The sequence below is a fragment of the Nomascus leucogenys genome, chromosome 24 (genome assembly GCF_006542625.1).
Source record: "Nomascus leucogenys isolate Asia chromosome 24, Asia_NLE_v1, whole genome shotgun sequence".
Classification (NCBI taxonomy): Eukaryota; Metazoa; Chordata; class Mammalia; order Primates; family Hylobatidae; genus Nomascus; species Nomascus leucogenys.
In genome coordinates, this window is record NC_044404.1 from 21,175,488 (window position 1) to 21,199,854 (window position 24,367).

At 36.9% G+C, this 24,367-nt stretch overlaps 1 protein-coding gene across 25 annotated transcripts in view; it reads right to left on the minus strand.

Moving 5' to 3' along the window:
- Positions 1-24,367, minus strand: part of EIF4G3 (eukaryotic translation initiation factor 4 gamma 3) — a 352,454-nt gene that overhangs the window by 227,571 nt on the left and 100,516 nt on the right. For 24 of the 25 annotated variants that reach the window (XM_030805828.1, XM_030805829.1, XM_030805822.1 and 21 more), the window contains one exon: positions 8,227-8,355. The exons of the other annotated variant lie outside the window; for it this stretch is intronic. Coding sequence is in view for 19 of the 24 variants with exons in the window: in XM_030805822.1 (XP_030661682.1) it covers positions 8,227-8,355 (129 nt within the window). In the remaining 5 variants the exon portion in view is untranslated. The remainder of the gene's footprint in view (positions 1-8,226; positions 8,356-24,367) is intronic. 25 annotated transcript variants of the gene reach the window in all.

Here is a 24,367-nt window from a genome sequence, read left to right on the forward strand (position 1 = left end):
TTTCTTCATTATTCTTAAAACTTACCTGTTCTATTTCTCATCCTAAAATTTACTGATACATGCTAATCTCTGCAGCTGAACTGAATTAGCAATTTTCAGAACCATAAAAACCTAAAAATCTGAATGTCACAACCAGATAAAAAATAGTGGCACTAAAGTGAGTTTCTCTCCCAAATCTATGGGAAATAAATGAAGTGTGATATTCCCAAGAGGCAAACTGGCAAGAAAAATGCTAACAGAGTTTTTCATGACTTCTTAAAACAGATGAGAGGTAGCCAGAGAAATAAACAAGAGTCTCCCAGGATGCATCCAAAAGAAACAGCTGTTCAAATGTAAAAGACAAAATCCTAAACCTTTTTCCTCTGACAGGATTTAAGTGAAAATGAACATCAACAAAAGACTGAGCCTACATAAAACAGAAGTAAAGAAATGCTTACAAAATCACAATCAGTTTGGTTCTTACGAAATTCTTTAGCTTGCTGTAATAGTGCTGAATTAATACTTAGATAAAATGTGGGTTTCAGCCATGTGAATTTGCCAAACAGAATGCAAAACTTAGGGTGAGAAGTCTGAAAAATAATTGTACTTAACCATCACTCTTGCAGCAACGTTTAAAAACTAACCACAGAAATGTCAAAAGAAAATAAATGGAATTTTTTTCCGCTACAGGCAATACAAAGAGAAGTATAACCAAACATATAAAAGCTGCTTTAGGCACATTTCAAGGTAAGTTACAGGACTACATAAAAGATTAAACACCTAGGCCAGGCACGGTGGTTCACACCTGTAATCCTAGCACTCTGTGAGGCCAAGGCAGGCGGGTTGCTTGAACTCAGGAGTTCGAGACCAGCCTGAGCAACATGAGGAAACCCAGTTTCTACAAAAAAATACAAAAAGTCAGTCCCAGCTACTCTCAGGAGGCTAAGGCAGGAGGACAGTTTGAGCCTGGGAGGTGGAGACTGCAGTGAACAGAAAACACACTGCACTCCAGTTTGAGTGACAGAGTGAAACCTTGGCAAAAAAAAAAAAAAAAAAAAAAAAAAAGGAAGGATGGATGGAAAGAGAGAGAGAGATGAAACACCTATTAGAAAAACATTTGGTCAAGGTTGCTTTATAAATATAGTTGCAACTAATTTTTTTAATAAAAACAAAAAATGACCAAAAGAGCTGAACACTCTTCCAATCAAGTATCACATTCAAATAAATCTCAACAATTAGAAAAGCCTGCCATGATTCTTTGGAAGCTGCATTCATGGTACATGGGGACTTGGTGTGGGTTTGGACACCTGCAGTACTGACTGCACTGAGTTGGTCCCCTTGGTGACAAATCCTCCATTTGTTTTTTTAAGTTGATAATATGTGTAAGTTCTTAAAAAGCTACTTTTTGTTAAAAGTGTCAACAAATATTGTCATTAAACACTTTACACATAACATGCCTTTGCAAATGTCATTAATTTAAAAGTAAGTTACAAAGGCCTATAAAATATTCATATTTATATTGTGATATGCTAAAGAATCCTGGTAAGCTCACCTCAAATACTGCCTTAGATGGACATGATGTGTTTCAAAGTGGGGGCCATGGGGAGTATAAAAACTATAAATTTTGCTTTTTTAAAATTAAATTCAATACTCATCTATTTCAACAATGAAATGTGATGTTTTCTTAAAGCAAACTTTCACAGCTTCCTCTACTTTATCATGGTTAACAACAAGTATGCATCAAACTCAGAATTTATATTCTTCACAAAAGGTAACAAAAAGAAAAAAAAGCTTATGCAGTAAGGAAAAGTCACTATTCAACTTCATTCAGTTTTTTTTTTTTTCCTTTGAGACAGGGTCTCACTCTGCCGCCCAGGCTGGAGTGTAATTGTGTGATCCCAGCTCACTGCAGCCTCAACATCGCAGCCTCAACATCCCAGTCTCAAGCGATCCTCTCACCTCAGCCTCCCAAGTAGCTGGGACTACAAGTGTGTGCCATCACACCTAGCTAGTATTTTTTACATCTTTTGTAGAGACAGGGTCTCAGAAGGGCACCATGGCTCAAGCCTATAATCCCACTACTTTGTGAGGCTGAGGCTGGAGGACTGTATGAGGCCAGGATTTAGAAACAAAACCTGCCTTGGCAACAAAGCAAGTCCCATCTCTGCAAAAAATTAAAAAATTAGTCATTCATCATGGAGCTCGCATACAGTCCCAGCTACCTGAAGAACTGCTTGAATCCAGGGGGTCAAGGCTGCAGTGAGCTATGATCACACTACTGCACTCCAGCCTGGGTGACAGAGTGAGGCCCTGTCTCTAAAAATAAAAAATAAATAAAAAAACAGCTTACAAAGGCTGGAGCAGTCAGTCAATGAACAATTATGAGACAACACAGAGAAATTCTCCTTAGTAAATAAAACAAGATTCCCGGAAGCTGGATAAAGCAAAAATAGGTGTTGGGACCATCCGTCATTTGAAACTCATCCTTTACTAATGATGAAAATTGTGGTGTAACAATAAGCATCACGATCAAGCAATACTCCTCAGTGAAGAACTCTGCTTAGTATTTCCAGAGACAATAAAGAATCTAAGCAGTGGATCATATACCATCACCATCTCAGCTACTATATATTATATGCTATAGAAGGAGTTCCTCTCCCAGAAAAAAACAGAGATCCAAACGAAATCCAGAAACAGCAGGCAGATAAGACCTATTACCTCACTTCTTTGGCATCATTTTGAGCATGTCTTCTCACTTAATTACTGTGAATACAGCTCCAAAAGCCTAGAAGTCTAGACAATGATGCCAAGAGAAAAAAGAAAAGACCTAGATTTTGATCCTAGTTAATCAGAGCCAGTTTGGTCTGTTTTGTAATTGCTACTTTGTGAAAATTAACTAAGTTAAAGCAAATGTGCATCACCAATTAAGCAATAAGTAGGAGTCTCCTTTGTTTTTATCTTGAGAAGTAATTTTAAATAATTCAAACTTCTCTTAAAAAAAAAAAAAAAAACAGAATGAAACAAGGCAAAGTTTGGGTAATTTTAAATCTAAAATAGTTTTATAATTTTCCATAACAACAAATGGCTACTTTCAAGTTAGTGTCCAAAACCCATGGAGGTCTTAAAGAAAATTCTGATCTCATCTAACAAAAGCTGCTCATTCACAAAGAAGAAAACTGGGCATTAATAGGAACTTCCATAGGTTAAATTATAAAACAGTGTTAGGAGGGTTGGAACTCTAAATTAGAGAGTCTCTTCTCCTGACCCCCTAGAGAGTGCACTTCCCCAGGGAGATTTACTTTGCAATCTGCCACCAAAGGATACTTTTAAATTCCAAACTATTTACTCTTCCCAGAGAACAGACATGCTGGGTTTCAAGACTGTTCAAAAGTGTTGCCATTTCAGGGAAACTGAAAAGAATCTATGCCTATAAAGACTCTGTCTCACCAATTTACCATTGTCTGAAATGTCATAGTCTAAAGTCTTTGACCAATTAAACAAAATCTCCAGAGAGGATGAAGCTAGAAAGAACTACAGCTCATGTAAAAAAGGGAAATGCACATTAAGCCTTAAAACTTGGCACATACACAGGTGTGGTGAAGCACCTGTGTATGTATAAAATCCTGTCTTAACAAAGAGAAAGAAGCAGGTAATGAGATTGCAGAGGAGGTTGGAAACAATATTCTTCATTTTCCCTCTTTCATGTTTCAAAGTTATGAAGTTCACTTTTCTTCAGCTTAGCTTCTTTCACTTAGACCTTAGTAGATTGAGTGTCAAACATTGAGTCACAGACATAGGTAGTTACTTTGGACAAAAAGATTTAATTCACAGAAGAAGGGGAGACTGTCACATCAAAAAGGACAATGTAGCTAAAAAATAGTTTCTTTGATCTTATCCTCAGTTGACTGAATCTGTTTTGTATAGAAGAATAAAACAAATTACCGCCAACAGAAAATAACCAAGCCTAATATCCTACTTCATCTGAACATCAGAAAAGGCAAAGACATGGAAGACATTTCAAACTCTTGGAAGCTATCTTCTATGAATCCATAGAAGCTTCCCTCTCTGAAAAGATGGAGGGGAAAAAAGGGCATTGAACCAGGTGTGATTTACTGGGTTCATTCATCAGATTAGGCAAAATGGTGGCAAAACAGACCACAAAAGAATGCAACACAAGCTTCTAAGTTTCACACTAAATCTCGACAGGTAGCCAAATAAAAGAATTAGCAGGCAAGGATACATGAACACACACACATGCATATATATGTGTATATATATATATAAATCTTGAGGAGAACCAAGTCTGGCAGGAATACAAATAATAAATGCAACTTACTAAATTTAGGAAATCCTGTTCTGAGGCAGGAATTTACACAATCATCATAACAATGCTCTCACAGGGCAGTAGAATTCTAATTTCCCCCTATATAACAGATGAAGAAACGAAGTTCCAGAGATATTAAATAATTTACCCAATATCATATAACCAGAAAGTAACAAAGCCAGCCCTAGAACCTATGGTTTGACTTCAAGCCTATAATCCTTTCCCCTTTATGTTGAAGGCTCTTCTTTCCATTACCATCAATGAACTTGGTGGGGCACAGAGATATGACTAAGAAAATGTCTTTCCAAAAGAAACACAATTGTCTTAAGACCACCCTCCCATGGAAGCTCACCAAATAATCAGAAAATATTAATCATGGAAAAGAGAAGAGACTAAAGCCATCACCACATCAAGACAGACTTTTCGTTTTACTTCTGAGGGTAACTCTTAAAGAGATTCTCTAGGAGATTTAACATTCATAATAAGACAACTTTTGTTCACACTGAAGTCTCATTCCTCACCTTCCTGCCACCTCCCAGGAGCTCAGGGGAACTTTGTCTCAGACTATTGTAATTTGGACTCATTCACTTCACCTAAAAATCATTTACTTCCCCCTCTAAAATTCCCAATAGCCCATTCCCCACCCTGCTTCCCTCTTCCCTATGAAGAGGGTACTCAAGCCTCAACCATCTCTCCCTTCTTTGTGTTTCATATATGTAGGACTTTCATGTGTCCATGCACATTGATAAATCTGTATGCCTTTTTCTCCTATTAATCTATCATCAGTCATTTCAGCAAACCCTCAGAGTGGGCAGAAGGGAAGCTTTGCATCTGCCCCTACAAACTGTTTCAACTGTGAAACCTAAAAAAAACTTGAGTCTCCCATGGAACTCTTCATTTTTCTAGGTATGCTAGTTTAGAAAAACTTCCTCACCATATCAACAAATGTTAACATATTGCTAGGAGACAGATGAATCCATAGAGGCTTCCCTCTCTGAAAAGATGGAGGGGAAAAAAGGGCATTGAACCAGGTGTGATTTACTGGGTTCATTCATCAGATTAGGCAAAATGGTGGCAAAACAGACCACAAAAGAATGCAACACAATATTTGGTGGACATTCTCCCTGGTATTCACGTACTCTGGTTTCTAAAGACACCTGGTAAAATGGCATATAGAACAGCACTTGAGGATTCAACAAGTGAGATGCTAGGAGACCATCTTTTCTTAAATGCAAACTATGCATTTGCGAGCAGCCTATCTTTCAGAAAACTTAAGTCCTTTGGGCCAACTGCTTGGGTCAAATCACAACTTGAAACAGTAAGAATTTCAAATGGAAAACTAAGCTATTTCCCTTACATGCCAGTTATCAACTGCTTGTCTTTCATGCCAAAATTCACCCTGTTTGCCTGTAATAAGAAAATGGGTCTGAGCTTTATAAATATTTTAACATTTCAGCCGACACAACATTAAGTTTTGTCAGTAGAAGGCTCTAGAGATATGTAGGAGGAAAGGGTTTTGCTCCCTGGTCCCTGGTTGCTCCTGCAGCCCAGAGAGCTTCTCCAAAAGATGGCTTCTCTAGTGACTAGCTCCCCTCATGGACATAGCTTCATCAGAGCAAGATTTCTGCTTCAGTGCACAGCAAGCAACAGTACCCAGCAGCCAAGAGCTACCCCTGGTATTCCCTCAGGAAGACACGCAGCACAGTGGCTTTTCTAAGAAACCTCCCTGCGAACAGCTTTCCCTTGGCACCCTAGAGGGCAGAATTCTCACAAGTTCTGAGGGTGGATTTTCAGTAAGTTCCACTGAAATGGCACCACTCTCATTCAGAAAGCGACACCATGCCCTCTCCAACAAGGTCAAGATCTTAGCCCAGGGTAGGGGTAGCAGTCTCTCACCTAAAACTACCACAGAAAATAAGAGGTAGGTTTGGTAGGCCTTTTTTGGATTTAGAGGCAACATATATACTACATCTGAATGTGCCACCTTAACCGACTACAGTGTCACCTAGGAAGTTTCCAATTTTGAGTAAGGAACACAATATACAAAGGTTCTACAGCAAATTTGGAATGCGCAGTGCAAGCTGCTCTACCACTTGGGACTTCTGATCCAGTAGATCTAATGTTTTGAGTTGTCTGTGGGAAATAGACATGCGGTAAGGAGCCTTTTAGCCAGTGTGCACTGCATCAGCTCTTGGCTATAAGAGATTGGTGCTGGAGAAGAAAGCTTTCCCCAATACTTCATAGGGCACATTTCCAGCAAGTTCCAGAACAAAGAGTTTCAGCAAGTTCTGAACAGTACCACAGTGGCTCTTCTACCACAGCCTTTGGCTCAACCCTACAGAGAAAGGCTCCCTATCTGAGCCTCTACTCAGCCCTAAGGTAAGCATTTGCTCTTTATATCTTATATTCTTGAGAGTGCATAGTTTTTCTCTCCTGATTAGACTCAGTTTAATACACCTTAATAATAAGTTGAGAGGTTGTGTTCAGTCTAAGAAACCCAACACAAGAACCTCATTTAAACAATCAGGAGCTCATTTTGTTTTGTTTTCAATGTTTAAAACTCAAAATTATATAAGAATTATTTAGACTAAGTTTAGGTATAGCACTAAGACAAACTTATTTATATCTTCATTAATAGGGCTATTTCAGTCATGGTTTGGCAAACTATACATTCCTTTTCCAAACATTCTATAGTCTAAAATATAATTAATCAGCACATGGCCAGGAGATCAAGGCCAATCTGAGCAACACAGCAAGACCCCATCTCTACAAAAAATTTAACCAAAAAAAAAAAAAAAATTAGCCGGGCATGGTGGCATGAGCCTGTGGTCTCAGCTAACTGGGAAGCTGAGGCAAGAAGATCACTTGAGCCCAGGAGTTAGAGGTTACAGTGAGCTATGATCACGCCACTGTACTCCAGCCTGGGCCACAGAGCAAGATCCTGTCTCTAAAAAAATAATAAAGAAGGAATAAAAATTGTCTCTAAAAAATAATGAAGAATAAAAAATAAAATCAGCCCATAACTTATAATCACCACCTTTAGCATTATTTTTAGTAATTCCTGATCTCTCCTATTATTCAAGCTCTAAAAGACCTAAAATATGGAGGCTAAAATCACGAATAATGTTATAAAAATGATTTTTATTATCAAAAGAGTAGCTCTTACATGTAAATACTGACAATCTCACAAAGTTAGGTCAATGTTATTGGCTTGACTCAGTCCACATTCTGTAAGGGACTTTATAACTCTAGCCAACTTTTAACCACAAGGAAATCCAAACAAGCTTGCAACAGTAGGTCGGTGCAAGCTGAACAACATATCTTGGCAAACAACTTAAGTGCAAGGAACACATAGGAACATCTTCCTTAAACAGTGTCTGAATGTCTGTTGTTCCTATTAAGTAGAAATAAACTAAGGGGTTCACAATTCTTTTAACAGTTCAACAAAAACTTAAGCCTATCAAATTAAAATAATCGACTTAGAAAACAACCAAACCAACAAACAAAAAATCCCACTGATGCTACTCAAGAGGGGAAGACACCAAGTTTCCACATAAGTAGAAAATAACCATTAATGCTTCACCCAAAAGGGGTGGGAGATGGTAGCAGATTAAGCATCGAAAAGCAAATCAGTGCTTTATGGGGGGTTTTTTAGTAAACTTTAGAATAAAACTCTAACTTTTAAACAATGAAAATGAAAACTAAATATCACTGACAGTTAATTTTTAATGTCTCCAAAATGAAATGTGTGAAATTTGTTAGTAGCCATCTTTATGAAGTTAAGTCTGAAAAGATGCCAAAGACAAACTAGAAATTACTATACAAGTAATGTTTTATGTTACTGCTTAGGAGTCTCTTTAGAAAAACAAAAATGATGCTTTTACAAGGACATTTCTTATTTTTTTAAAAAAGGTTTATCTTACTTGAGAGAGTCCAGGGGACGATGCATGTCCCGGGGGCGTTGCCGCAAGATTTGGATGCCCCTTGTTTATTTCATGTGCTGAATAAGGGGATGGGGTAGGGGTTCCCGGCTGTCTTGCTACTTGTGTTACCTGTGAGGAAATCAATATTTAGTAAGAATATTATATTAGTAAATCAATCTTAATAAATACAGCTGAACTATCTGATTTTTAATTGGATTTCTTACCTCACAACTTACACTAAAATAAGCACCAGACTGAACACTTAAAATTTTTAAAATTGAAAAAAATAGAATTCTTTAAAAATATATACACGAATATTCCCATCAATTTGATAAAAGATTCCTGAAGCATGATCTCAAAACCAAAAATCATAAAGGAAAACACATGCTACAGGAAAGAAACAATACTTGAAACTACAAACTGTATGATACCATTTTGTAAAAGGAGCAGAAAAGAAATAAATGGTTGAAAGAGGAAAGAGATGACTACAGAAGAGAAACAAGGAGATTTTTGAGGGTGACAGAACTGTTCTGTATCATGCTTATAGTGAGAATTGAATGTCTCTGCTTGTCAAGACTTATGGACGTATACACTAAAAAGGGTGAATTTTACTAAATTACATCTCAATAAATCTAAACTCCAAAAATGGCAAGTTACTTATACGACATAATCTCATTTTTGTCTTTAAAAACATGTATCTGGCCAGATGCTGTGGCTTATGCCTGTAATCCCAGCACTTTGGGAGGCCAACACAGGAAGACTGCTTAAGAACGGAAGTTTCAGACCAGCCTGTGCAACATAGCAAGACTTCATCTCTATTTTAAAAAAAAATTTTTTTTTTCATTAGCTAGGCATGGTGGCATCCACCTGTAGACATAGCTACTTGGGAAGCTGAGGCAGAAGGACTGCTTGGGCCCAGGAGTTCAAGGCTTACGGTGAGCTATGATCACACCACTGTACTACAACCTGGGTGACAGAGGAAGACCCTATCTCTTTAAATACAAAAGAATTTTTAAAAAGGACATCTAAATATACATATACATACACATGTGTAGGAATATTTCTATACATATTTGTTTACATATGCATATAATACACACACATACATCTAAAAACATGTATATGTAATATTTTTAAAGATCTGTAAGGAGATACACCAAAATCTTAACAGAAAGCATTACAGGTATTTATTTGCTCATTTACATGTTTTAACATAATACAATAATCACAAATTTATACAACTGAAAAATAATCAGCATGTTTTTATGTAACCAAAAATTTCATTTTCTCCATTTTTTGCAGGCAATAAATTGCTCATCAGCCCATGACAGATATGAAACCACTTTACTCAAACCCCTAGTGGAAGTGCCTACCAATCAAGCCTAGCCAGCTCTTCCCTCTCATACTCTAATGCAGACTTAACACTGATGGTTTTGCAAAGTTTCATGAATTATGGGCAGTTCTGTCCTCTGCTAAAATGAAAGAAGCCATTCTCCTTAAGCAATAGTTCTTAAATTTGAGAGGAACACAAACCCTTTGCCAATCTAGCATAAAATACAGACTTCTCAGAATCGTGTTATTAAATGCATAAAATACATAGGATTATGACAACAAATGATCTATACTGAAATACAGGTATAAAAATATTAAAACAAATTCCTGACATAGTAATATATGTTCTTCATTGGCGCATCAAAAATAATAACTAATGGCAATTGTTGTCTATATTCATAACGCAAAGAAATGCTAAAATTCATCATTAGACATATTCTCTATTTTCAGTTCATAGGTCTTCTGAATTTTATCATAAAGTTAAAAACTCTGCTGAGGGAAAAAGGAAAATGGCCTAGAATTCGCTCAGTCAAAAGGTCTGAAGAAAATCTAGTCCCTGGTACTCTAACCTTCAAATCACTTATAACTCTCTAAACAGATATAAACATCTTCAGGATCAGCTACCTGATCCCAATACTGAAATCAAATGGACTCACACAGAACTAACTAGAACCAAAAGCTTATGAGTTAAAAGACACATAAATGATGCTACAATATGACCAAAGATTAACACTTAAAATAATTGTATCTAGTTTCATCCTTGTTTTTTAAATAACTTTATGATTTTCTTGGGAAAATTTTGTTCCCAATTTTGAGTGACTGTTACATTTATAAGGGCATAAAGTTTACCATGAAATGTAACAGCATATATAAATCTCACCAAGGAAAGTTTTCAAAGGAGAAAAGTTGGATTGCTATTTAAACATCTACTTTAGAAAATTAATAATCAGAAATGAAGAGTTCTTATAAGTAAATTTCTTACCAACAAAGCTTATGAACTTATATTATTTCTCATGTTTTAGAATTAATTATTTTGATATTTTGCTAAAGTAAAACCTCAATATGAATACACATTTTTAACATGGGAAAAATTCTGTACAGTGAAATAAAGTGAAAATAAAAAGAGAGCAAAGAAGTTAACTATATAAAATCTATCTTAGACCAGTTTTCTGATTTATTCTGATAAAAATTAAATACCAAATTTGCCCATGACAATTAAATCATAGTAAAGTTTTTAAATACTATTGATAAAAAATATTAAAATACATTGTATGTTTATCAATTAAACTAACAAAAGTAAGTTAAAATAAAATCTTTGCCCCATTATTGGCAGGGATCTAAGGAAACAGGACATAGATAAAATACTGTGAATGGGTTACTTTACTATCTTCCCAGGATTACAGAGCAATGTGTCACCAAGTGCTTCAAAACCATCACCCCAAAATTATTTCACTTTAGAGTACATACCCTAAAGAAAATCTCACCTCAAAAATTAGGAACTTAAAGATATATCCAGCAGCATTTCACATGATGGCAAAAACACGCAGAAATAGCAACCAATGGGAAAATGAAGTAACATAACTGAACTAAATACATAAAAAATATAAACCTGTACACTAGTATCAATAGAAATAAATGAAATAATTAGGAATAATAAAGGAAAAATACATCTGCAGAGTTGTAAAGATTGTAAGCTATGTTTCTTACAGAACTGTAAAGAGGTACTGACATATACTAAAGAATACTGAAAGAACAATTTAAATTATTACAAATAAAATTAGTATCCATTGGTTTGTCAGAAAACTGTTATATTGCCCCATAAAACACAAATGTTTGAGAGAAAGAGAAAAAGCATTGTGCCAAAGCCAAAAGTGCTATGTTCTTTCTACATAAAAAGCTTCCTTAAAGGAAACATCAATGAAAAACAACTTTCATAGGTATGTCCCTATGGTATGCATCCTTTGCAACTCTAAATAGTTCTGCCAAACTGGTAATCCTTTGGTATCAGATATTCTAAAAGGGCACTTCCTCCTAAATTTGGGGATGTCTACTAATAAAAGCAGGCCAAAGAAAGTAAGTCTGTATCAAAATAATGGAAGAACTAGAATTTCTAAGAAATTCTTCCTAGAAACAGGCTGTTACATATAATAAAAATCTCTCAGCTTCACTGTGCTCTATTCAATTCAAATAAGATCCTCCATTACATATGTCACACTGCATTAGGCATTCCATATTTGCTTTTAGTGTATTTGTTACAGGGCTTAATGTCTCTGCCAGGGAAAAAGGTATACCATCTTTAACTAGAAATTATACAGAACAGAAATAGCACAATCCTATCCCAAAGAAATGGCACAAAGGCTAACAAAATTGTCATAGATAAAAATCAAATTTACACTAAAATTTAAATACCTCTTGCAAAATATTCCTAAATTAATGATTACCGAATCTCCTACTATCTAGCTAAGCGTTCTTCTCTCTTGGTAAACTGTTCAATTTCAGGTCATACTGTTGAAATCCATCTTCTTTAAAGGTAGTAGCAACAAGTTCTCATACAAAGAAAACATGTGTTTTCCCGTTATTTGAAAGATATTGCTACCTTCTCAACTATGAAGGCTGGGAGGCAGCAGAGGTGTAGAACAGCTGATAACAGCAACTACTTAACTACCTCTAAAGCTAAACAGATTGTTGTCTTTTCTATAATATTAATCCTAAGCAAAATACATCAACCATTTCTTGTAGTGCAATATATGTTTATGTGTACTGCTTATTGCGTTTAAAAGAAAATATGCCCAAGAAATGTTTTTGTTTCTTATAGATATTATATTTTTGCATTGGTAACAATGTGGGGCTTCCAAAATTCTCATTCTCTTGCTGGTAGAAATGTAAACTGGTACAACCACTTTGGGAAGCAATTTGGCATTAGCTGGTAAGCTTGGAAACAGTCATTCCCTATGACCCAGCCATTCCACTCCTAGGTATACATCTGGTTGAAAACAATGAAAACGTGCACCAGGGTACATGAACAAAAATGTTCATAGTTGTATTGTTTTAATAACCAAAAATTGGAAACAACCCAACTGTTCATTAACAAAATTGATCAATAATGAAATTTTCATACACTGAAAATTTTCCTATACAGAAACAGAATAAAAAACTACCATAACACAATTTAGATGGCCCTCATAAATGGTACTGAGTAAAAGATTAAGAAGAATATATAAAGTATGATTCCATTTATCCAAATATGCAAAACCGGCAAAACTGGACCATATTAGTCAATAGAGGTATACATGTTTAGCATGTATATCATGTTTATACATGAGAAGCAGGAAAATGACTTTTAAAAGGCAGACAGTATTATTTCTGGGGAGAGAGGAAATTATGACAGAAAGGGCATGTAATTTTTTTAAAGCTGGTTTAAAACTTTTTTTTTTGCTTTAAAATTATTTGTTAAACTCTACCTTTAAGTTTTATGTACTTTTATGAATGTGTATTTTAATCTTCTTCCACACCACCTACCTCAAAAACAAGATTAAAGACAAAAACAAGCAAACTACTAACACCTGTGATAAAATATCACTTCCATTGGTATTATACTGTTACTCTGCATAGAAGAAAGAAAATTTAAAAAGAAACACTGCTGCAAGAAAGAAAAGCTCTAAAATTTTGACTCAGTGGAAACTTCAGGTAGCTAGTGAATTTCCATTCAAGATTTCCACCAAAAAATAATCTCCTATAAAATTAATGACATTTGGTGGTTGGTGACCAATATTAACTTGACAGAGTTTTTAAAAAATTTAAGGTAGACCATAAAGATCGTGCAAATTAAGATTAGTCATTAGGTATAAAGTTTATTTATCTAGCACTAACTTATTGGATTTGATTATATTCTGGCCAATTAAGAGCTATCATACATAAACCACAATTTTCAAATAATAAATAAAATATGGAAAACAAAGTTTCCTTAACATGATCATTCTTACATGACTCCAGAGCAAGAGAAATACCCCCTGGAGGAAACAAAATGGGAAAAAACTGGCCAGATGTAAACAACAGAGATTAGGGACTATGGAAAACGATAGAGAATGGCCACTCCCCAGAGGGCAGCAGATACTGAGATACTCTCCTGTAGTCAAGTACTGGCATGCAGGAATTCCAGATAAGCAGTGCTACTTCTTCAAAATTTTCAAGAGTAACCAAAAATAAGGCTTTCTGCATGAAATTGTCCTGACTTCCCATACACACTACAAGCCAAATAAACCATATATTGGTATATTAAAAACACAGGCAGCCAGAGTGTGGACATGGCTCTAGGGGTATCTCATGATTAAATATAAACTTGCTTTTTAATTTTTTTTTTTATGAAATCGGGTCTCACTGTGTTGCCCAGGCTGGGGTGCACTGGTGTGATCACAGCTCATTGCAGCCTCCATCTCCCAGGCTTAAGTGATCCACCCACCTCAGCTTCCAGAGTAGCTGGGATTACAGGCACATGCCACCATGCCCAGTAATTTTTCTTTTTCTTCTTCTTTTTTTTTTTTTTTTTGTAGAGACAAGTTCTCACTGTGTTGCCCAGGCTGGACTCAAACTCTGAAACTCAGTGATCCTCCTACCTCCGCTTCCCAAAGTGCCAGGATTATAGGTATGAGCCACCATACCTGGCCAAACTTTCTATAAATACTCAGATATAGACTTGTGACTGGATTCTACACAACAGGCATTGACTGAATAGATATATTGTTAAATATAACACACACACAAACCACTGTTTTTATTGTATATAGTTTATATAATATGAATGAAAACAGACTGCTTTAAAAAGTATAGTAATTAATCAGTTACTAAAAGAATAACAGGAAACTCCAGGATTCCTATCAAGTAAATTAATTTTTCAGCAACAAATGATTCATATAAAGGTAAAAGGCACATGGTTTATGTATGTGACATCCCTTATTTTCTAAATCCCAAGATAAAGTTTATTTAGTGAGGTCATCTAAAAACATTTCAGCAGCTGCAACTCATACAAAGAAATAACAAAGTTCAATTCTGGGTAGTTTTGAAAGATCCCAAAGCTTTTCTTACATGGGTAATTTCTATACTTCATGCTCCTCAAGCAGCAGAATAGATAAGTAAAGTCTTTCCCTTCATTAATATTTCGTATCATCCTAGTTCTTCCTTCAGGTTGTTTATTTCCCCAAATCTACAGATACTGAGAACTAAATAAAAGCTGGTCTGCTCAACTAAAAGGAGCACTACAGTGGATACTAGGACGGAAGTTTTACTTATACATGATACTATTTGAATTCTGTTAATATCATTGCCAATCCCCAACCACCAAGAAAAAAAGAGAAAGAAAAAATGGCATTCCTCCTTGCTCTACTCTTACCTATACTTAATAGGTTGAATTGCGTGAAATTCCAGATTTACAGATATTCAAGTATATTTTAACCTTAAAAAAGAAAAGGTAATTTTGTATGATTCACGTAATACTTAAAAACTCAAGCAAACACACACCATATATGTTCTACTACGGACTTTGTCAGCACTGGGTTTAATTCTGAGGGTTGCTCTTCTTATTTAGTAACTATCCAATAGAAACAAGAAAATGTTGTTAAAATTGGAGGGTCAGTAACAATGCTAACAAATGAAAAAATAAACGAATAAGAAAGAAGCACTTCCAAAAATGTCTAGGTATCAAAAGGTTAACGAAAGTGGTCCCTATGTGAATCCTTGAGGGCCACAGGGCAAACTCTTTTTATTGAGACAGGGTCTGTATCACCTAGGCAGGTGTATAGTGGCCCAATCTCAGCTCACTGCATGTTCCACCTACCTCCCAGGCTCAAGTGATCCTCCCACTTCAGCCTCCTGAGTAGCTGGGACTACAGGCACGCACTACTACGCCTGGCTAATTTTTTATTTTTTGTAGAGACAAGATTTCGCCATGTTGCCCAGGTTGGTCTTAAACTTCTGGGCTCAAGGGGTCCGCCCACCTTGGCCCCCCAAAGTGCTGAAATTACAGGCATGCATCACCGCATCCAGCCAGGGTGGACTCAAATCTAAGATGGCTCTCAGTATTCCTGTACTTGGTGTACACACCCTGAATAATTCCCTCCTCTGAAGAATGAGGGGTGGCAGTGAATATAATAGGATATCACTGATGTGGCTAGGTTATTTATCAGTTATCTGAATTAATCAAGAGACAAATCACAAACTTAACAGCTTAAAACAACACACATTTAAGTCCTTGTTGGCATGGTAAGGACTTAGGGTTTTATTCTAACATGACTGGGAACCTACTGGAAGTTTTAAGCAGGAGTGTGAAAAGATCGAATGTTTTCCAAAGATCATTTTGGTTGCTTTGTAAGAATAAGAACGAAGAGTACAAGAATAGAAGCAGAGATTAGTTAAAGCTATCATGCCAGGCCGCAGTGGCTCACATCTGTAGTCCCAGCTACTTGGGAGCGTAAGGCAAGAGGCCCAACAGTTGGGCGCTGTAAGGCACCATGATCATGCCTGTGAAAAGCCACTGCATCACAGCCTGATCAACATAGCAAGATCCTCTCTCTTAAGAAAAAAAAAAAAAAAAGCTACTGCAATCATCTTGGCCACAACTAATGGTGGCTTAGAACACAGTAGTAACAAGATAATTTGTTTGCGCAGGTGGGACAGAAAGGAATGTAGACTCATTCATTCATTCATTAACATATATTTATTGAGAACTTTATACCAAGCATTGTACTAGGTGCATGGAATACATCAGTAAGAGAGACTAAAATCCCTGCATTCCTGGAGTTTACAGTCTAGCTGAAATACTAACAGCCATAATACTTAAATTATATAGTATACTTGAAAGTGATAGATTATGGATATCAGGGATGGATTTTAAGTTTATGGCTTGAAAGATTAGGTGGGAAGAAGGGAAAGTATTCCTAATCCAAAATGCTTGGTACCAGAAGTATTTGGGTTTTTTTTTAATTTTTGAATATATGCACTGTACCACTTCAGCAGCCCTAATCCAAAAATCCAAAATCCAAATGCTCTAATGATCATTTTCCTTGGGCATCATGTTGGCACTCCAAAACGTTCAGATTGTGAAGCGCTGTATATTTTTGGACAGGGATGTTCAACCTGTATTACTGTGAGACAGGATTAGAGGCAGAATAGACAAAGGGAAAGGGATAATCACAAGTAGTTTTAGATGCCTATCAGACTCAAATGTAAATAATAAGTAGTGTGTTGAATATATGAATCTAAGCTCAGGAGAGCAGTCAGGGCCAAGCAAGTAAATCTAGAGGTAGGTTCATTACCAACATTCCACATAGCATATAAGCTAATTATCAAAACTAGCAAATTTCAGATGAAAAAGTCTGAAACTTATGAGAGGAAGATGGCAAAAGGCAAAGCTAAAATTTATTTCTGGATCAATTTTGTCAATGTCAATTGTTACATACTCAAGATTGTGCTCACTCTCATTATGTAATCAATATGGTTTATTTCTCTGCTTGGTTTTGTTTTGTTTTTTGTTTGTTTGTTTTTTTGAGACAGAGTCTCACTCTGTCACCCAGGCTGGAGTACAGTGGCACGATCTTGGCTCACTGCAACCTCCACCTCCCGGGTTCAAGCAATTCTCCTGCCTTAGCCTCCCAAGTAGCCGGGACTACAGGCACATGCCACCATGCCTGGCTAATTTTTGTATTTTGAATAGGGACAAGATTTCACCGTGTTGGCCAGGCTGGTCTCAAACACCTGACCTCAAGTGATCCATCCGCCTTGGACTCCCAAAGTGCTGAGATTACAGGTGTGAGCCACCACGCCCGGTCTCTCTGCTAGCTTTTTGTTTGTTTGTTTCTGAGGCAGGGTCTTGCTCTGTCACGCAGGCTGAAGCATAGTGGTGCGATCATAGCCCACTGCAACCTCAAACTCCAGGGCTCAAGCAATCCTCTCGTTTCAGCCTCCCAAGTAGTTAAAACTACATGTGTGTGCCACTACACTGGGCTAATTTGTTTTATTTTTTGGAAAGACAGGGCCTATGTTGCCCACGCTGGCTTCAAACTCCTGGGCTCAAGCGATCCTCCCACCTCGGCCTCCCAAAGTACTGGGATTACAGGCATGAGCCACTACTCCTAGCCTCTGCTTGTAATTCTAAAAGAAAATAAACAAGATCATCAGAGAAAAATCAGTAATATCCTAAACTAAAATTAAATCAAAGTCAGAATCTCAGAATTTCAAAATACAGGCAAAAGGTGACTAAGGAACAATCAAACCAATGTCAGCAGTCTCAGGATTGATATGGACCTAGCACCACAGAGAAGACGTAAGCAGTAGACATATCCATAGATATAGATATAGATATAGATATATAGATATAGCTATAGATATAGATATAGATACAGATATAGATATATATATTTTTTTGAGATGGGAGTTTTACTCTTGTTGCCCAAGCTGGAGTGCAATGGTGCGATCTTGGCTCACTGCAACCTCCGCCTCCTGGGTTCAAGCGATTCTCCTGCCTCAGCCCCCCAAGTAGCTGGGATTACAGGCATGCACCACCACGCCTGGCTAAGTTTTTCTATTTTTAGTAGAAACGGGGTTTTACCATGTTAGCCAGGCTTGTCTTGAACTCCTGACCTCAGATGATCCGCCCACCTTGGCCTCCCAAAGTGCTAGGATTACAGGCGTGAGCCACCGTGCCCAGCCGATATATGTATTTTTTAAATAATGGGTCTGCTGATGCTGGGACAGAATATAAAGGATAGGAGGGATACCACACAGCAATCCAACCCAGTTTGGTATGATTCCTAATTTCACCTACTCTGTCATCATAAATGAGTTATGTGATAAATACCATAGAATATATATTTATTTTTTTAATTTTTTTGAGGCTGGGTCTCACTTTGTCACCCAAGCTATAATGCAGTGGCACAATCACAACTCACTGGAGCCTCCACCTCCCAAGCTCAATCAATCCTCTCACCTCAGCCTCCTGAATAGGTGGGACTACAGGCACATGCTACAATGCTCGGCTAATAGGAGATGTATTTAAAGTACTGCTGAAAAATCAAAAGTAACCAGGTCTGAGAAGAATCTGGAAGAGTTTGGTGGTACCTGACTTAAACTTTGAGAACAACAAGGGTTCAGATCAAAAGTTAAAGGCAGTATTTTGAAAAGAATATTGATTCTGCTGAGAGAGCATTAAAAAAAATAGAAAATTAATGGATGCCAAGAAACTATGTGACAGTTGTTTGAACACTGTAAAAAATACTAACTCATTAGAAACAAGTAAATACATTCTTAAAATATATATTTAGAAAAATATGCTTTAAAAATGAGAAGTTGCTTATGGTATAATTTTAAATAAAGAAAGCAGGACAGAAATTTGTGGTGCACTAGTAACTTTTTTTTTAAGTGCACAGCAAAACAACTTGAAGGATCATGTTAAAATGGGTGGTGAGTCTTTTGTTAACAACATCATGGATCATGTTTTTCCTGTAATACTTTTCATTTTGGGTGGGGGGGGGATTGGGGGGGACGGAGTCTCACTCTGTTGCCCAGACTGGAGTGCAGTGGTGCAATCTTGGCTCACTGCAACCTCCACCTCCCGGGTTCAAGCAATTCTCCTGCCTCAGCCTCCCAAGTAGCTGGGATTACAGGCGCATGCCATCACACCCAGCTAATTTTTTTTTTTTTTTTTTGGTATTTTTATTACAGATGGGGTTTTGCCACCTTGGCCAGGCTGGTCTGCAACTCCTGACCTGACCTCAAGTGATTCACCTGCCTCAGCCTCCCAAAGTGCTGGGATTACAGGCATGAGCCACCATGCCCAGCCGCCTATCATACTTTTCTCTGTGTTTCAATTTTTCTAGCAGACACATTAATTTTATAGTGAGCAAAATCTGCTATTTGGAACTTGGTAGTGAGGTATCCAGACTGTCTTATAAAATCCTGCTTAAGCCAATGATGTAGTTGAGGATGGCAAGGTTCATGCTATCCTTTGTGCCCTGCAGCCACCCAGAGACTGCAAGGACGCAATCAGTGAGTGATCACTGATTCTTATCATCTGTTTGCGTCCTTGCAATCCTTGTGGACAGGAATAGGATTTAATGAGTACTTATGACAGTACTTGCAGACAAGTGGCCACTCAGATGTTTAGGTATAAATATTTTCTCTGTTACGAACTCAACCAAATCTTACTATTATACGGCTATTTGAGGGTAAAATTATTTAGAATATCAACTCATGAAGACATCAGGTAGCCAGGGCTGCTTTACAGCCTAAAGGGAGGAAGCCAAGATAGTAAAAAGATTTTTATTTCTTTCACTGCTAATAGAATCCTGTAGAACTGTATTACAATTCCAAGGTCCTTTCCCAGTTCAATAGCAAAACCTTGGTCAGTTAGGAATGACTGTCTTGAATAAAGAAAAAGAGAGTGGTAAGGTTTGTCTATTCTACTAAATCCAATCATTTAGTAAAACTACACAAAATCAGTAACAGTCTACATAAGCATAACAAATTAACTCCTTACTTTTTCAAGGAATACATATATTACAGGCCAATTGCTGTCCCTGTGGTCAGAAACAGGAACACTTGACAAATGATCTTCTGAGGAGCGATGGCTTTAAACAGACACTCATATTCTCTTTCTTATGTTCAAAACCCACAATCAGCGCTTTCCACCAGGACAAGGTTGTATGCGAGTCTGGAGATTACTGATATACATTCAGTGACTGCAATGGAATTAGTCATTTACCAACTTACAACTTAATTTTTTAAAACTAATGCTTTACTATTTTCCTGCTGATCTTTAGTCATTTGCCAATCAACTAGTTATTTAACTGATCCAAGGTAAGTGAATTCTATTTTAATTCCAAGGCATTAATAAATCTCAGATTTTAGTATTCACCTGTAAATAAGCACAAATTCAATTATATTATCAAAACCACAATATTAAGTTCCTCTGACACAGATCCAAATCATATAAGATGTGTGATATAGGCCTCCATTCTGAGGCTGAGTCACAAATTATCACTTTCCAAACACAAACTTGAAAGAAGGAACATAAACAGAGGGTAAACAGATTCAAGGTATCCAAGTAGGCTAAACAGCATCAATAAAAGAGCACAGGGTTGTTTCTACAAAAAAAAAAAAAAAAAAAAAAAATTAGGTATGGTGGTGTGCACTTGTAGTCCGAGCTCTAGGGAGGCTGGGACGGGAGGATTAAGCCCAGAAGTTGCAGCAAGCTATGATCATGCTACTGCCCTCCAGCCTGGGAGACAGACTGAAACTCTATCTTAAAAAAAAAAAAAAAAAAAAAAACAGTGGTGGGGCAAGAGGCGGGAAGAAAAAAGAAAAAAATGAGCATGGGTTTTGGTGTCAGAGACCTAAGTTTGAATTCTGGCTCTAATATACGTAAAATATATAAGCAAATTACTTAAATTTAGTTTCCTCTTCTGTAAAAGTGAAAAGTAAGGACTTATCATGCTGATTTATTCAACACATTAAGATAATATTTATCATAATGCCTAGTATATAAAAAGTGTCCTAAAATGGTAGCTCTTTGTGTTTAATTATTTACAAATATTTAAACTGTTGGTTTAAAATCCTAATATTAAGCCAGTAAGTGTAAGAGAGTTTTGGGTTGAAATGATTCTTGCTTGATTTTCATTTATACAAATGGGGGTGAGGGTGTTACAATAAACCTAAAGCTGTGGTTTGCAAAGTGTGGTCCCTATACCAGAGGCATCAGCATCACCTAGAAACTTTTGAAAACAAATCCACAGGTCTCACCAAGACCTGCTGATTCAGTAACTCCAGGGGTGAGACCCATAAATGTATGGTTAACAAACACACCAGTTAACAACCACTGACCGAAACACAATAATGGCAAGTTTGCACTAACATTCACGGTACCTGCATGATATGCCTTTTTTTTTAATCTGCTGAATTACAACACAAATTAGCAGAAAACAGATTACTGGACATATATATGGCTATACTATATTATTTCTGGATATGATGGAACACTGTCATTTATAAACATTTTTATCCCTAAAATGTGTTTTCTTCCCCCAAAAAAGGTAAAAACCACTTTCTTGACTTAACAGACTCATTCTGCTCTCTCCTTTACCCTGCATTCACATTGGACCTAATGAACATCTTATATTAGGTTATGATAAAACCTCAATTTCTTGAAATCCCTGAGGGAAGAACTGACTACACTACTAGATTTTCCAGAAAGCTAGGAATTAATCTCTTTAAATAAACAAAACTTATTTTCTTCATGTAACTGTTTTAAATGGAAATCTTTAACACTGTCCACATCGAATGTAATCTGAAGTTTTTTCTTGGCCACACAAATCCATCACTATGAACATCAAGTTTTATGCAAAAATATACTTAATATTTATGAAGTGTCAATAAAGCTCTAAACCAGTCTGTATACTTTTCTGCATCTACATTTGCTATCATGCAGTTAGCTATGATTTTCAGCTGCTACCAACATTCCAACCTGAGGCTATAAGTCTACTTGTTGTTATTCATTCAGTCTTTCTGATAATCTTAGAGGGGGGCATCGAAAGTCAACCACTATTTTGATACCTTTTCTTGGTTCCCTAGTATTCCTCCACACTCCTAAACAGATAAACCTTTTTCTTCTGCATACCTTCTACTTATCCTTAGAAATTCAGCCCAAATCTCACCTCCCATGAGATACATTTCTTAAAACCCAGTCTCCCTAACTGGGTTTCACACTACTGCTCCACACTTACAAGAATAGCAAGACATTCTCTGCCTGTCCTATAAGCATTTATCTCACTGCACTTAAACTAGATTTCACTTTCAGCTTTCCCACTAGGTTGTAAGTACCTTGGCAGGGAGCAGTGTATCTGCTGTGCACAATGCCTTGCAAACAGATACTCTAAAAAAGATGAACAGGCTATGGTCTGGGAGAAAAAACCCTTGCCAGGAAAGCATAAGAACTTTGGCTCAATGATACAGTATCTGCTTTGTCTAAATTACAGGACCTTGCTTTCGTTCAGTGTTACTGTTTGATTTTGATTTTCTTCACTTCCAATGAAGTGCTGAACAATTTCTTTCCTCTAATTCTTTTAGCTACTCACCAACTTTTGAGTACATTTTGTCTTTCCAGCCAAAATGTAAGAATATAAAGAGAACCCTCCTTTTCCAGTGTTTTTTCTCCCACAGAACCTAACCTAACAAATAACAATGAGAAAAGAAATATGCCCCTAAACATGACCTGGGTTAAACTTATTTTATAACACTTCTTAGCTTCTTTTAAAAAATAATTGGGACTCCTGATAAAATACTTGACCAATTTTCACAGATATCAGTGAGTTTTCCTCCAGAAAGCTTCCCACCCAATGCAGCCAAATAATCTTTAGTCATAAGATTTCAATATTATACAGTCATGTGTGGCTAAACAACAGGGTTACACTCTGAGAAACACTTTATTATGTGATTTAGTTGCTGTACAAACAGAGGGTACCTAAAAAACCTAGATGGAACAGCCTACCACCTACCTAGGTTATATGGTATAACCTATTGCTCCTAGGCTACAAACCAGCACAGCATGTTGCTGTACTGAATACTGTAGGTAACTGTAACACAATGGTAGGTATTTGTATATATAAATATAGAAAAGGTACAGTAAAAATATGGGAGAAATCTTGTGGCACCAATGTCACACTCTGTCATTGACCTAAATGTCATTACAGAATGCATGACTGTACCTCTTTTCTTTTCTATAAATGTCTTTATCAAGAGAACAAGCTCTAAATTGGTCTTTCAAAGTCTAATCCTTTAAGAAAGTTTAAAATAAATACTTGACCAGCCTAGGAAACATGGCAAAACCCTGTCTCTAATAAAAATACAAAAATTAGCTGGAGGTTGTGGCTACTCAAGAGGCTGAAGTGGGAGAGGGCCAAATGAGCCCAGGAGGTCAAGGCTGCAATGAGCCATGATCATACCACTGGGCAACAGAGCGAGACTCTGTCTCAAAAGAAAATTAGTAATAACAAATAACTAAATACTTGACACCTCGTCCTAATTGATTTTTCTGAATTTTTTTAAAAGTTATAGGGGGAGGAGGAGGGATGAGGGGCCAGGTCCTGCAGCCTCATCAGACTCAGTCCACTCCTGGAGGAAAAAAAAAAAGGTAAAAAACATAAAAACATTTTTAAAAACAAAGTTACTAAACAAATGATTATTGAACAAAGAATAACAATATACCACTGATTTTACATTAGATATGTAAAAAACTAACAGAAATGTTATAGCCATAAGAAATTAACATAGTCAAAAGTTCTTTGGGATCTGTAACAGCTAAAGAAACTAAACACTTTTCTAATCTAGTATTCTGCATTCTATATGGCAATTAAGCAACCACAGAATGACAGTTTAAATGCACAAAGAACAGTTTCTTTTTTTTTTTTTTTGAGACGGATTCTCGCTCTGTCGCCCAGGATGGAGTGCAGTGGCACAATCTCGGCTCACTGCAAGCTCTGCCTCCCGGATTCACGCCATTCTCCTGCCTCAGCCTCTCCAAGTAGCTGGGACTACAGGCGCCCGCCACCACGCCCGGCTAATTTTTTGTATTTTTTTTAGTAGAGACGGGGTTTCACCGTGGCCTCAATCTCCTGACCTCGTGATCCGCCCGCCTCAGCCTCCCAAAGTGCTGGGATTACAAGCGTGAGCCACCGCGCCCGGCCACAAAGAACAGTTTCTAATCCTTCACAATTTCTTGCCTACAGAATTCCCCTGACAGTCAGATGTGCTTTTAAAAGATAAAAAA